The sequence below is a fragment of the Scardinius erythrophthalmus genome (assembly GCF_964197995.2).
Source record: "Scardinius erythrophthalmus genome assembly, chromosome: 16".
Lineage (NCBI taxonomy): Eukaryota > Metazoa > Chordata > Actinopteri > Cypriniformes > Leuciscidae > Scardinius > Scardinius erythrophthalmus.
Window position 1 is genome coordinate 34,880,545 of NC_138236.1, and position 16,410 is coordinate 34,896,954.

Genomic DNA, 16,410 nt, shown 5'->3' on the forward strand with positions numbered 1-16,410 from the left:
AATAAACATAAGAAATAATATAGAAAATACATAAATAGACATGAATACAGGAATATAATGTGCATTACAATACATTGCATTACAAAAATAAAAATATAGAACTGCACCTTAAATTTACTGTTACCTCAAACAAACAACAAGAAGCAAAGAAATGATAATTAATATACACACTGTTCAGATTGGCTCTTACAGTTGGTGTCACATAACCAGGGCTTGGCATTTTAGCAGTGGCGTGTAACACAGTCACTAGCCACATTTTGCAGGCTGAATTTTTATATTCAGTTAAATAAATATATGCACTGCTGGTTTCAGAGTGAAGTTCACCATGCCTGCAGGTTACGTGTTTCTTCCAGCGGCTCCGTGCACAGTAAATGCTGCTCCACACAAACTCAGTCTCTGCATGTGCTGTTTGTTTAGGTTAACGAACGCATAAAGTCTGAGGCGTTATCATTTACATAGCTCAGTTGATAAACTCTCTGTATACTCTGTGAGTTTGGGTTGCTTATTACGTTCATCTGGAAACGCAACATGCGTCATTTCACCGTCATTTCACATTTCACCCTCCTTTGTAACCCTAAGCCAACACAGGAGAATACATTCATATTTTTCTGAATATGCGAAATGTTGTTCATCACGTTTTCAAAATAAACTTTTAAACCCTTGCTCTGAGTTTGCATGTTTTGAAGTCCACATGTTCTTGTTCAAGAAATTACAGTGACTGTAGCATTTCTATCATAAAGAAGTGTCCAAATATTAAATATTAAGTGGACATTTGAATTAAATGTTGTTTGTCCAATATTAAACAAGGATTTGATAATGCTGTAAAGCGTAACAACAATCACCAGGCCGTTGGCACCTCTGCAGGCATTTGTTATAATAAATAATGTACAAAAGTTGATTATGTTTATATGATGTAATTACTTGCTTTTGATACTTTATTTTAAGCCATTTTAAAGGGGTCCTATTATGCTTTTTCACTTTTTTAACTTTAGTTAGTGTGTAGTGTTTCTGTCTGAGAATAAAAGATCTGCAAGGTTACAAAGCTCAAAGTCCACTCCAAAGGGAGATATTTTATTTAACAGTTCACTTTTCAAGAACTACAACGAACGACTCGTTTGAACTACAACACATTTTTTTCCAGGCTTTGTGAAGTCATAATGTTACTCATGACTAAAACCCAGATGTGAGACATTCAAACTGACCAATCAGATAATTACACTTCCCCCACCGTACTAAAGGTGTGACAATTCATCGACCCCCAAAGTACAAACATACTGGCCTACAGCCTAGATCACTATCAGCCCCTCTGTGCCTTTAGGAACTCCAAATGGTCATTGTGGTGGAAAGAGGGGGTATAAACAGTAAAGAAAATATCTTACTCTTTACAGACATCTTACCCCTTTCACACATACAGTTAGAGATACTGTCACGTATGATGAAATAACTAGCTTTCTCCTGGAACAAGGCATAAACTTCCAGAACGCTGGTAAATTCGCCAATTTTACAGTAATTTGCCGCGATTGCTGTGTGAAAGGGGCCAGTGTTGTCGCTTTTGTAAGATGGTTCACTGCTCCTTAGGTTTTACTGTTACTGTTTGTGTTACCATAGTTTCCCCACAAGTATCGTGATTAAATGGTGGATACGGGTGGTCACCCTACTCCTGGTTATGGTAACACACACACACGTTGTCATCACCAGTTTCGATTATGATACAGTTGTTCTGTGGATATAAGATAGATTATACTTTATAAGTAAAGCCAGGTGTTAAATTGTTTGATTGAGAACAAAGACAAAGAAGTAAGTGTGTGTAATACTGTAAAACAGTGCAAATTAGTATGATGCCTTAGAAGGCAGCTGCCTATGTAGGTAGTAGACAGCAAGGCAGCTCACTAGGTTTTGGAGCAGAGCTAATGTTACATGGCAGGAGAACAGTTCTTACTCATAAAGTGAAAAAATATGACTTTAATCAAAAACAAAACCACAAAATACAAACAAAAAAAAATATGAAAAAACTCCTGGTTATGGTAAGGGGCGTGACATTTTCCGAACACACACTTAGTGGTGCCATTCACAAGACACTGGGCCAGCTGACCAATCACAGCACATTTCACATTTCAGAAGGAGGGGTTTCATCTAAACCGAAACTAAGCGGCGTGTTCGGGCCAGACTGGGGAGAGAGGTGCTGTAATAATGTAAAATATGTGAAAAATTATGTTTTTTGAACAATCAAGCATGAAAGCATATTCTAGTGTACTACCCCAAACACAATATCAAGACTTAACAAAAGAGCACAATAGGACCCCTTTAAAGGCTATGGTTTATTGGTCTATTTTTACTACCACACAAAAAAAATATTATCCAGTTACTTGATTAATCGTCAAAATAATCGACTGATTACTCAATGACCAAAATAATCATTAGTGGCAGCCCTAGATTAGTTAAAACCCGCATTGTTTTGCATTTTTGTAACATTCAGTGGAATAAAAGACCATTTTTCCAGTCAAATATCCTCATTGAAGATTTCTTCAAAATAGCATTAAAATACTGTCTCGTCTTGTTCTCTTGTATCATCTCATCTCGTGAGCTAAGTGTATCATCACACCCCTAATGAAAGGCAATTTCTCAACAGCAAAATTGTGGCCAGTGAAAGTGCTGAGTGGTTACTGAGGAAACAACTTACTGTCAAGCCCTGCATATACAGTAACTCATGTGTTTCTGTCTTTCTCACAGGATCATGTACTGTACGTGGGTGTATCCCGTGACCCTGTACCCTCCTTTCTTTGGATATTACTTCTTTAACGGGCTGCTGATGGTTCTGCTGTGTCTGCACATCTTCTGGGCCGCTCTGATCATACGCCTGGCCTTCCGCTTCTTGAGCAGTAATGTACGTCTGTGTGAATTCAGTTTTATCAGTAACAGATAAACAGTGTTTCCGTTTATCTCATGAAAATAGTGTAAGGTTGTACACATGGGAGACTAAACACACATTTGAGAAAGGCAAATTCTCTGCAAAGTGTGACTAACACATTTTCAATTACCAGTTTGGTCCTTAGTTTATCATGTGCTGCTATTTCAGGATCAGCAGATCTTAAAGAGAGATTCTTACATTTGTATTCCCACAGCATAGAATATTTTTTTTAAGTTTAGGTAGAAGAAAAAACACTCAAATAAATACACAAATGCATTTGAATTTAAATATATCTATTAAAATTGTTTATATAATTTAGACAGCTGTTACTATATTTGGCACAGCTGAAACACTGGATTGACCAAACAGCATCCACGACTAAAACTCTCCTTATTTTCATTATTATCTTTATTATAATTTAAATAATTATATTGTAGGATCATGACTTATGTCTTGACTTATTGTCATGACTTATGACTTATATTGTAAGTCTGTGACTTTTGAAGAAGAATTCTTATGTGGGGAAGTTTTGAATCTCTGTTTTATTTTGCTTTTTCACCCTGTAGTTCAGAGTGAGAAAGAAAATTAAACAAAGATAGTTCAATAATGTATTATAATTCTCTCGCTCTCGTGTTGTTCAAACCTGAGTGATATTTTCCTCGCATGACTTCCGAGGCTCAAAACCCTTGTAAATAACAAGACACCTTAGCATACTTTTAAAAAGAGTACTTATCACAGAAATAATATACTTTTAAAGTACATGCTTAAGTGAGAACTGAATGTAATGCTTTTAATTGCATTTTAATTACAATTAAATGAAAATGTGTTATAGTTTAAATTTATATTAAATGCAATTAGCTGACTTTTTTTTTTGACCCACTTAAGTAGGACTTAAGTACATATTTTATATGTTATTTCATAACTTATATTGTCTTTAAAATATGGTTAAAGTGTTCTGTTGCATGTACTGCCATTTATGGTAAACTAAAATATACTTTAATGTCATTTCTATTGAAACTAGTGTCATTTTTTGAGGTTTACACTTAATTTTAAGGTGCCTTTGTTACACTGTAAAAATACATTTAAATACTGAGTAATATTAAGTAACTACATGTACTTACTATAGGATTTGGATTTGTTTTGGTTGAGGGTTAGTTGCATGTAATTATGCATAATTTACTCTTATTACTATGGTAAGTACATGTAACATATGTAACAAGGACACTGTAAAATAAAGTGTTACCATAAAGTGCCACGTTTTTAAATATATTTGTAATTACACATTTGTAATGATGTAGTTTGAATTTAGTATGTTTAAAATATATTAACTTTAAATGTAATTTTGAATAACACACTACAGTTAAAATTAAACTCTCAAGCACTTAATAATAAGTGTACTTCTTTAAACAGAGACACTTTCATGACTTTGTTTCTTAACACATTTAAGTACACTTAAAAAGTGCACTTTAATATATCAGAATAAAGGTTTTCTTTAAAGTACATTTTATATATATATTTTTTTAATAATATTTTGTTGTGCTTTAATTAATATTGTATTATCTGTCAGTAGTTAAAAAAAAAATGAAGATTTGAAGCACACTACAAGTGCACATTCAATACAATTAAAGGGATACTTCACCGATTAAGCTTTGTATCAGTAGAAACCCGGTAGTATTTTCGAGTGACCGTGCTTCCCTCCCTCATGTCCCCCTGAGACGAGGCGTCTGGAAAAAAACCTCTGATGTTGCAAAAATGGTCAATTAGCTCATCAGAGGCTCTTCTGTCCAGAGGCGAGAGACTCCAGCCAGTAGGAGGAGCTCGTCCCGCACGTCTTCAACCCGCCCATAGGGGGATCTCACGATAAAACGGCGCCTGTTCAGTTTCGAGTCGACTAGTAGCCTAGTTGTGTCATTTCTCCCGATACTGCCCTCTGTAACCGGTAGGCGTGGCTTGGGAGTGTCCTCGTAGGGCAGCGAAGCAAGTGCATTCTGGGAGTTGTTGTCTTTCATCCACATGAACCAAAAATACATTTTCTGGCTTTTCTCAGTCTAGAAGGCACCAACTTCAAAACTAATTTCACATTTCTACTACATAAATGACCCAATTTAAATACACATTCATCTTTCCAGCGGTGAAATATCCCTTTAAGCACACTTGTTTTATGGAGTGAGTCACTCTTTCATAAGTCATTATCACATTTATGCTTTTTTTGTGTGGAATTGGACAGTTGGTCCGTGAGCTGTGTGAAATTTTTTTTTTGAATATCACAGTTTTGTTCCCTGGAAGATATACAGGTGACAGAAGTTTCCATCCCTTTAAATCAGCTGTCTTTCTGATTCTCTCCTGTTCTTACTCAACAGTCGTCGGTTGAAGACGAGAGGTCCGACAGAGACGAGACGGAGTCGGAGTCGGAAGAGGAGATGAAAAACGGAGAGATAAAGAAAAACGGACCAGCTCAGAATGGTCACGCTACATATAACAACAACCACTCTAAAACAGAGTGACGTCCTGAGAGGACAGGAGAAATGCTCAAAACACAAACTCTCCTGAAGCAGAACAGAGAGGAGTGAAGAACAGAGGAACAATCCCACTTTTACCAACAGATAATCGCTTTGTACACTACAGAGTACAGACAAACACGCACACACACACACTTACAGTAACAGTCATCACATGAACACAGGCACATCGATCCCAAGTGCCAAACAGAGAGCAATGCTGCCTTACAGGAGCAGATCACCTAAAAATCAATATCATTTCCTGATGTTGTTCCAAACCTCTATGAGTTATTTATAGCAGAAGGTCCAAACTGCTCTTGCCTATAGAATGAAAGTCAATGGTGACCACAGTAGTCAAGCAAGATATTCAGTCTCGAAGCTGTTGTACGACTTGAAGTGAAGCGCTCATGTCGTGCGGACTTCTTTTATGGTGCATTTTTGTGCATTTCTAGAGCTAATTTTATTGTATGGAAGAGAGCAGCTCAGACATTATGCTAAACTTTAGTTTTTTATGTCCTAAATAAAAAAAGCCATGTGGGTTGTGGACAACATGACAACAGAACACTTATTTTAGGTGAGCTGTCCCTTTAAATAGTGCCTTCCTTTGCCATCGTTTGCTCTTTTTCATGCCTTGCTTTTCTTGTGGGTTTCTGCAATCTCTTTCCTATGGAATAAAAAAAGTTAATTGCGACTTTTTGTCTCACAATTCTGACTTTTTTCTAGTTTATTTCTTGCAATTTGGACTTTATGACTCGCAACTGTGAGTTTACATGTGACAATTCTGAGGAAAACGAGAAAAACTCACAATTGCGTGAAATAAAGTCAGAATTGTGAGAAACTCGGAATTATGAGAAATAAAGTCAGCATTGTACGAAATAAACTCGCGGTTGCAAGAAAAAAGTTTATATTTCATTATCTCTTTTTTTTTCTTATCAGAATTATGAGAAATAAACTCGCAGTTGCAAGTTCTCTCAGAATAGTGACGCTGCTTCCGGGAGTATTTTTTCCATTAAATCCCATAGGAATTTTTAAAAAGTCGTTGTTAAAGCTCTATAAGCCATGAACCAAGCCAACCAGCCACGAGGTGAATAATAACAGTACAAACTTTGACTTTAAGCACAAGAATATTTGAAAACTTCACAGCTTTAGTGACAGAAACAACTACAATCCCATGAAGCATTGTGAACAGCATAATCAAATTAAAAATGATAGAGAAATATAAAACTATAAATGTTTATATATATATATATATAAGTTTATTGCAAAACATGCAAATATATACAAATATTTTAGTATTTTTATTCGATTAGATCATTCGCAGTGCTTTGTGAGAGTGGGCGGAGCTAAAGAGATCTATTGGCGTGTTTTGCTTTGATTGGTGGCATTTTCTGTACAGCATAACAGGCAATGTAGTTTTCCACCACAAGTTCCATTGTTAAACACTACTATTTAGATATAATGCAGACTGATGGCTTCAACAGAATCAAACACCATCGGTTAACAACCTCGTAGCTCACAGAAGGCCTGTCTTTAAAGGTTTATAAGTTCTCCCTATGGAGAAAATTAATGGAGTTTTTACTTCCGGAACCCGACTGTATCACTCTTTGATGAAATATGAACAATATATATATATATATAGAATTTATATATATGTATATATATAGTACAGGTCAAAAGTTTGGAAACATTACGTTTTTTTATAATTTTGAAAGAAGTCTCTAATGCTTATCAAGGCTGTGTTTATTTGATCAAAAATACAGAAAAAAAAACAGTAATATTGTGAAATATTATTACAACTTAAAATAATAGTTTTCTATTTGAATATACTTTAAAAAATAATTTATTCCTGTGATGCAAAGCTGAATTCTCAGCATCATTATTCCAGTCTTCAGTGTCACATGTGACATCCGGTCTATCACATGATCCTTCAGAAATCATTCTAATATTCTGATTTATTATGAGTGCTGGAAACAGTTCTGCTGCCTCATATATTTGATGAATAAAATGTTAAAAAGAACTGCATTTATTCAAAATTTAAAAAAAATATTTTCTAATAATATAAATCTCCTTTACTATCACTTTTTTATCAATTTATCATTGATTAATTTATTTCAAAAAAGAAAGAAAAAACAAATTACTGACACCAAATTACTGACCAGTAGTGTATATTGTTGTTACAAAAGATTTCTATTTTTAAAAAAATTGCTTCTTTTTTTTTTTTTTTACTTTTTATTCATCAAAGTATCCTAAAAGTATCACAGGTTATGAAAAAATATTAAGCAGCAGAACTGTTTCCAACTTTGATAATGAATCATCATATTAGAATGATTTCTAAAGGATCATGTGATAGACTGGAGTAATGATCCTGAAAATTCAGCTTTGCATCACAGAAATAAATGATAATTTAAAGTATAATAAATTGAAAACCAATTATTTTAAATTGTAATAATATATCACAATATAAAAATAAAAAAAAATCTGTATTTTTGATCAAATAAATGCAGGCTTGATGAGCAGAAGAAACTTCTTTCAAAAACATTAAAAATAGTAATGCTTCCAAACTTTTGACCTGTACTGTATATATATATATATGAAGAGTTCATCTGATCATATGAAGTGTCATCTGAAATTTTCTTCTAGAATGATCATTTTTATCAAGCTCGTATATTTAAGTTCAGTAGTTTCACTTAAATGACAATTAATAGGTCATTTTCATTGCTATTTAAGTGAAATTACTGAACTTAAATATACAAGCTTGATAAAAATGATCATTCTAGAAGAAAATTTCCGATGACACTTGGACCACTTGACTTGACACCACTTATGCTTGGTTCAGATTACACGATTTTAGCCCGATTTTGCCACGATCCGTTTGACGTAGGGTGTCGTGGGGATTCGCAAACGACAACGGGCGTCGGGACGCAAGATTCGATCGTGTCATCTCGTATAGTGTGTCATAGTGGGCGACAACCTACGTCGCGTCTGCGATGCTTCACGACATCACGACAGAAAGACTAGCATGTTTAATTTTTTAACGGTCCTCCATGACGACGGCGCGCGAGTGAGGCGGGCATACACTGTGCGATTTTCGTCCGATTTTGAGCCGAATTCTGACTCGTGCGACTCTTTTTCAGGTCGGGCCGATTTTCAGCTTTGTCGTGCGTCGTTTGTCGTGCAGTGTTCGTGCAGTGTACAGGGGGAAAGAGAGGCGATTAACCTCTCACGACCGGCAATCGGATGGTCGGATGAATTTCAGGCATGTTTGAAATTTTGGTCGCTCCTCGTGACTATATCGCACAGTTGAAGCAGAGCTACGAACCGATTGCCCTAAACTCAGTGTTTTTTCCCTCACTGCGCATGCGCGAAAACAGTTTCATCTGCAGCAAAAAAAAAAAAAAAAAAAAAACGAAAAAAGGGAGATCTTTAAGTTCAAAGCTATTACTGTTGCTTACCTCCAGTTCGTGCTGCAAAATGGATTAACCATTACCCACTTCTTCCAAGCCACCTGCGATGTACACTTTGCCTCTTTTATTATTAAAAAAAATGTTTGGAAAGAAAGCTGTTTTTAATTTTCATTGATGAATTATTGCAGTGTTCGGACATATTATAGACTGTTAATAATTAATTATATGTATATAATTCATTGTAATCGACCTAAATGTTTTAGACAATTTTTAATGAGGAGAAGTAAAGCTTCTATGTAGGCTAATATTTTATTATCCTCACAGCGCGTTGGTTATGCGGTGATGCGCTATGAAATTGTTGCGTTTAATTTAATTATAATTAAATTATAATAGCCTATCAGTTTAATAATAAAAGGAGCCTTCCCTAATAATAATAATAATACAATAATACTAGCCTACTAATAATTTAATATATAAATTGGAAATGTTAAATCTTCTTGATACTGATAGCTGATGCTTGTTTTGACAATATCTCTGGATAGGCTACATGATATCGTCCATAGGCGCAACCCGGCATGAGGATTTATCGTGCTGATTCGCGCATATTTCACACGTATAGTGTGAGCAGTCAAGTCGCAGCTCGACGTTCGGACCGTACAGTGTGAGCACATAAATCCTGAGCTTATTGGCTTTACATCGCATGCGATCTACTCGTTCAGTGTGAGTAGGTTCCTTGCTGAAATCGCACAGACATCGCACAGTGTATGCTCGCCTTGAGTGAGTGAGCGAGTGTGTGTGACTGTGTGTGCGCGAGAGTGAGAGTGTGTGGTGAGAGAGAGAGAGAGAGAGAGAGAGAGAGAGAGAGAGCGCGTGTGTGTGTGTGTGTGTGTGTGTGTGTGTGTGTGTGTGCGCGAGTGTGTGTGTGTGTGTGTGTGTGCGCGAGTGTGTATGTGCGAGTGAGTGAGTGAGTGTGTGTGTGTGTGTGTGTGTGTGTGTGTGTGTGTGTGTGTGTGTGTGTGTGTGTGTGTGTGTGTGTGTGTGTGTGTGTGTGAGTGAGTGAGTCAGTGCGTGTATATGTGCGAGTGAATGAGTGTGTAAGACGGCTCGCGATGACTGGTCGGAAAACAACGTGTAGTCTGACATGTTTCTTGTCCACGACATGACAAGATTTTTAGGAGTCAAAATCGTGTAATCTGACACCGTGACTATCGTAACAGACAACAAAATCGTGTAATCTGAACCAGGCATGGCTTTTGCATCTGAACTCTTTATACTCTCTACTCTATATATATATATATATTCAGTCACAACTGAAGTACATTTGAATACAAAGCGCTTTAAAGGTGCTTTCACACTAGCGAAATTTTGCTGGCAAAAAAATATCTCCATTGTCTGTTGTCAATAGCGTAGCGATGTATGAACAGCTCACACAGAAGTCACTTAAATCAAGCAGATTTCTGTTTGTCAATGCGGCAAATCCATGTTGTTCAAAGTCTCTCGCCCTCATGCGAAATTCCCGATTGCATGGATTCCTATTGAAATGACTGGATTTCGCCCACAAAAATTTGCCAAACAACTATAGGCTACAGTGGGATTTTTTTTTACTTCTATAAATACAGTACTTCCATCCATGTTTTATGTCATTTAAAAGTGCACTCAGTGTGTTTTCCTCACTGCATTGCACTAAAGTGTCAGTATAAACCAAGACGACTGCCATATCAGCCAGCGCATTATACACAAAATTACTGAGTGCACTTTTAAATATTGCTATTGTGCCAAACTTTCTGACACAGACAGTGTGTAAACCAAAGGAAAACCATGCGTTACACTGACATAATGTAGTTTAAAGTTATTTTTTGACAGGCTAACCACTACCATAAAGTGATTCCACAATTTATACTATTAAACCCATATTTATGATTATTATTCCTAACACTGAGCAAACACATACTGGATAAAGTTGTGGCATGTTCGTTGTCACACAGATTCTGAATATTCACAAGCCGCAAACCAAAGATAGAAACAATCTCACTCAAAGCGGCCAGTACTCTTTACATTTCTGTACAGATTCACTCATGGACTGCCTTATGTTAAACATCTCGTTCACACTGTCCTTCTCTGATTTCATCATTCCTCCCTTTGTCCTCTGTACGTTGTTTCAAATGCTGCCGAGTCAGATTACAGTGTTATCTTTATTTTGTATTTTTCCTGTGTTTTGTAATATGATGATATTATTATGGAGAATGTTAACAATAAAATACTGAATGCGAGTCACACCTGATGTGTTTGTCTGATTTACTAAAGCGCATGTAAAGTTTCTGATTATAATTGTAACTCTGTTAGTGTTCTTCCAAATAATAAATGTTCATATATTTTAAATGCACTACATTGCAATGTCATCAATTACATGTATATATTAATATCTACATGACATACAAGTTTCAGTAGAAGTGACAATAAACTACATTCCAGTTTAGCATAAATCAGCAGGCTACCTATTTCAAAGACTATAGGCACTCTAAAAAATGCTGGGTTGTTTCAACCCAACTTTGGGTCAAACATGGACAAACCCAGCCGTACTTTTTTAACCCAACGTTTGGGTTTGTCCATATTTGACCCAAAATTGGGTTAAAACTACCCAGCATTTTTTAGAGTGTAATTATGAAAAAATGACATATAGAGTTGTACTTAAAGGTGGTATCAGTGATTTCAGGCCCAAAAATATATATTTTTTTTCTAACGATCCGCCAGCTGCCCGCCCCATAAGCATGCCGTCAAAAAAACGCGTCTCTGTAGGCAGCCTAGGCTCTGAGATCTGCACACAAAAACAAATGGTTTAGCCAAACAATCAAAACCAAAACAAATAGTGTTCCAACCAATCACCTACAGGGGAAGGGTGTTGTGAGGTATTGTGGTCTTGCACGGCTGCACGCGAAGTCAGAGCTGAAGAAAAAGCTGGCTCAAAACCTCACAACACCCTCCCCCTGTCTGTGATTGGTTGGAACACTATTTGTTTTGGTTTTAATTGTTTGGCTAAACCATTTGTTTTTGTGTGCAGATCTCAGAGCCTAGGCTGCCTACAGAGACGCGTTTTTTTGACGGCACGCTTATGGGGCGGGCAGCTAGCGGATCGTTGGGAAAGATTAGATGAATGTGATAAAAATATTTTTGGGCCTGAAATCACTGATACCACCTTTAAGTCCAACTAAAATTCAGCTAATTCAAATTATAATACATTTTTATTGCAATAACATTGTAATTAAAGTGATAGTTCACCCAAAACGGAAAATTCGATCATCAAATTCTGGTGAACACAAAAGAAGATATTTTGAAGAATGTTGGTAACCAAACAGTTAATGCTTTCCATAGTATTTTTTATTTTTTTTCTACTATGGAAGTCAGTGGCTGTCAACATTATTCAGATTGTCTTCTTTGTGTTCAGCAGAAGAAAGAAATTAATTCAGGTTTGAAACAACTTTAGGGTGAGTAAATGATGGCAGATTTTTCATTTTTTGGGTGAACTATCCCTTTAAGTGTTCAAAAACATTACATAGTTCACAGTTTCTGTAGTAAGCTACTCTTTTTCTAAGTATGCTAAAGTGTAATTATTTTTCACAACGGTCATAATTCGCGAAATCTGTCGTATTTAGCGTTGTAGGACATTTTAAATGTCAAGTGAACCACTGAAAACTGTCAAAGTCAAGTGAACTTGAAGAGCCTCTGGGTCGGAATGCAGCCCAAGAACTGCACGCGACGAAATGTTCAATGAATGGAGGAAATGCCACTCGAGAGTCTCTTCCGTGGGGAGTCACGTGGCATCCAGAGGCTACTGCGATTGGTGGTTACCATGTTTTATAAGTACTGTCACACTTACTTTGAAGTCAACGTTGAAATCCGAGTGATAATATTTGCTTTCTTAATGCACGTTCCTGTCTTATTTTGCATGATTCGTCAGTGCACGTTAATCAAATAATAATATTAATAATAATAATAATAATAATACTTGATCTGTTATCGAAATACTAAAAAATTATTTAACCCCTCTATAATTATTTAACCCCTTCCCTCCAACGATCTGTCATAAGTCTGATTTTCATTCAGGGTACATCTATATCATAACTTGTTTACAGTATACATTTATAAGAAAACAAATAGCACATATAATGACTCCAATAACAAAATTCAAATCTCCACATGCATCAGTCTTAAACATAAAATACTATAGGTCATGGTGAATGTTATACGCTGTTGTGCATGTTGTATTTGTTATATTTGGGATATTTTTTGTATCTTTTACTACTACTACTACTCTGTAATTTCATTTTTATTTTAGCGTACTTCATTTGATATTTTATTGAAATGATTGTTTTACAAACAATGTTGGCAGAGCAATAAAGTGTCAGTAATACAAATAAAAATAACAACATTCAATTAAATAAAATATAATAAGATACTTTGAACAAGAAATGTAACCATTTAGTATGGAAGCCCATCTTCCACATAAGAAAAAAAAAAGATTATGTAGGTCATAATAATGACATAAAAAGTCGCAGTTTTGACTTGAAATCCATAATTATGACTTAGTATGTCAAAAAATTCGGCTTTTAATGATCGAGATTGACTAAAGCCTATTTTGTTGGTGAAGTGAGTGCGAAACGCCGCGCGCTGGTGACGCCTCCTGGTCAGAACAGTGTACACGCAACAACAACTCAGGTCAAACAAGCATAATAAACCCTTTTACAAACATATTGCAGATGTTATATTGAAAGTAAAATCTATCAAATGCTATTATCTAATCATATAATTAGATTAAATATCAAGTGTCTGTGTAATATGTGTTCTTTCATCTATTTTCATGGCTTGTTTTGTTTGTTCCATGGATGGCTCAGCTAAACAAGCCAATAAGAGACTATTAACTACTATTATTCTTTTTAATTTTACTAATCTCTAATTATAACCTGTGCAAATACAAGTGTATCAAACTGACCAGAGATTGAAATTACGAAACAGTTATGACGCAACGAAGCCTCGTTTACTGAAATCACGTGACTTTGGCAGTTTGATACTCGGTCCGAAGCCACTGATTAGAAACAAAAGACTCGTAAAGGTCTCGAAGTTTCACGAAGCAGTGTTTCGAAATTCGCCCATTATCACTACCTCAACGCTCGCGTGTTTCAGTCTGTTTCTTTTTTAGTCTATGGTTTTCAGCAAAGGCTGCTTTGGACGCAGAGTGGCGCGTCTCGCTCGCGCAGAGTCTCTAGTTTCCTCTTCTGACGCGTTTCTGCTGCTTACTGGAAGATTACAGGCGCCATCTTGGATCAAGGGAGGTTTTTAAACTGGAAAAAGTCAAAGAGCAGAAAAGAAAAACAACTATTATACGTCTGCAAACCCGTCCGTTCGGGCCTGCCGTGAGGATGACACTCGGTTTAAATTCATGACATCGGTTTTAAAGTACTTTTAAAAGACTCGAACGGAAGTAAACCCGCACTGGAGAAAGAAACAAACATTGGACAGGGAGATTTTTCTCTGCAGCTGGGAAAGTTGTTTTGTATTTGTTCGCTCGCAAGAGAACACATTTACCTATAAGATATGACATCAGCTAATCCAGGTAATGTATAAAACACATTTTTACACGGTTATGCTGTTAAATGTCTGAGTTATGACCATTATAAGCATTATAAAGCAGTTGGGCTGATTAGCTCGAGCAGCTGTTAGCTCGACAGTTGTGATGTAACGTTAGCTAATAACACAAGCTCATGCAGTAAATACTGGAATAACGTATGCCGTTCGGGTGATTTGCTGTGAGAAAAGTAGCAAAGAGCAACAGAATTCAGTAGCAAAGAGCAACAAGATTGGTGACAGTTTGTTCTGACACTTGTAGCAGTGTGTGTGTGTGTGTGTGTGTGTGTTTATGTATGTGTGCTCGCGCTTCAGCTGTCAGTCACACACAGGCCCAAAACAACATTCCCATGCTCATAATGGACTGAAGTACAGGGAGATTTGTGTTGATCTTGATTCAGGTCAGCTGTACTTATTCAGAGATGTATTGGTTTGTTCTACACAGCAGCATCAGAGTGTTAAAAAAAAATGTGGGACGGTTAATTATGTTTTTGATAATTAAATGACTTAGTTATTACTAATTACTAGAACGTTCAAAAGAACAGCATTTATTAATAGATAAATAGAAATATTTTGTAAAAGCATAAATCTTGTGATAAATTTAATGCATCCTGAAAAAAATAGTTTATTTTAAAAAATCGTACTGATCTTTAATTGATCTGTCCTGCAGGTGCAAGGGTTGGACAATGAAACTAATGCCTTGTTTCGACCTAGCGGTACGGTACAGTTAAGTATGGTACGGTACGGTACAGTTCAGTACAGTACGCAATTTTTAGCCGTTTTCATTGTCAGAAGTTGTGAATGGTACCCTAATGCCGAACCGTACCACTTTTTTGGGACCCTTCCTTTGGAGCATCTGGCACAATAGTCCGGTACTAAAGGGTGGAGCTAGACTCACTGCCGAACTGTGATTGGTTGACAGAGTATCGTCACTTGCGCGGGCTACAAGGGGATTGACAACACAAAAGGTGCCATTTTTTAACACAGTTAACACCAATACCCTGTCTTCTTGTGACAAACAGCCACATGCCGAGAAGCAAGAACAAGATCTGCTGTATGTTCTCCGTTGTTATTTACTGTGTTGCTTTCTTCTTCTTCGTGCGAGAATGACATCGATTGCTACTTTCCGCCTACAAGGGGAACTGTTGGCGTTGGAAACACAAGCCGGATCAGAGTTTACCGTCCCAAATCGTATAGGGGTGCTCCGATCAGGATTTTTGGGGCCGATCACCGATTTAGTCTATTTGAAGCCTTCTATTTATCATGTAGCATTATTTATTAAACTATATTTAACAACAATGTACATTAAGTATTACAATTAAGAGAAGACAACGTAGCATGAATTGACAACTGTGTATTTATTTGCAAGCAACATGTTCAACATATTAACTTAACAGTCTGTGCTTGGTTATTGGGAACAGCTTAGGGCTTGACAAATACCACAAACTAACAATAAATACAAATAAGTAACAGCTTCCACATCTGTATCTATCTATAACTTTAACTCCCTTCTCAGGGCAGGCCTAACAAGCCAGGCCCAAGTTCACATCTCTTGGGATGTCAAGAAGAAATGCAGTTGACACTAACAGAACCACAGCTGGCTTTTGCATCACGAGTCAATTATACATTCTGGAGTAGTTGCTTTTTTCTGGGATGTTCAGTCAGATTTTGTGGGCATTTAGACATGGGACGTGTCACTTGTGAAACTAATTGGTGTTATGTTGTCCTTCATAAGGCCGTCGACACATACACTGTTTGGTATAACTGCGGCAGGCACACATCAGGGGGATATTTACGCCCTGGCAGAGCGTAGCGTGAATCTAAATAGGACGAGTCGCCGGAACCCTTCGTCTTCCACAATAGACAGCGGCTGGTGATCTGGGCAAATGAATTTGATTATTTTGTCTGATATTTCTTTATGCTTCTTACTGTCCCTGCTGTAGTGTTGCTGTCTTTGAAACGAGTGAGTGGCGCTTGAGTT

At 36.6% G+C, this 16,410-nt stretch overlaps 2 protein-coding genes across 8 annotated transcripts in view; both read left to right on the forward strand.

Moving 5' to 3' along the window:
- cers2b (ceramide synthase 2b) overlaps window positions 1-6,602 on the forward strand; it is a 40,899-nt gene extending 34,297 nt beyond the window's left edge. Inside the window, exons 10-11 of one of the 2 annotated variants that reach the window (XM_081388407.1) lie at window positions 2,731-2,884; window positions 5,269-6,602. In XM_081388407.1, coding sequence (XP_081244533.1) covers window positions 2,731-2,884; window positions 5,269-5,412 — 298 coding nt within the window. In that variant the 3' untranslated portion in view covers window positions 5,413-6,602. The remainder of the gene's footprint in view (window positions 1-2,730; window positions 2,885-5,268) is intronic. The other variant, XM_081388408.1, reaches the window with a different exon arrangement.
- A 7,269-nt stretch (window positions 6,603-13,871) lies between these two features.
- The window catches only part of arnt (aryl hydrocarbon receptor nuclear translocator), a 32,491-nt gene continuing 29,952 nt past the window's right edge, over window positions 13,872-16,410 (forward strand). For 2 of the 6 annotated variants that reach the window (XM_081389687.1, XM_081389689.1), the window contains exon 1: window positions 13,878-14,418. In XM_081389687.1, coding sequence (XP_081245813.1) covers window positions 14,400-14,418 — 19 coding nt within the window. In that variant the 5' untranslated portion in view covers window positions 13,878-14,399. Of the gene's footprint in view, window positions 14,419-16,410 lie in introns of all 6 variants that reach the window. The other 4 variants (XM_081389688.1, XM_081389691.1, XM_081389686.1 and 1 more) reach the window with 4 other exon arrangements.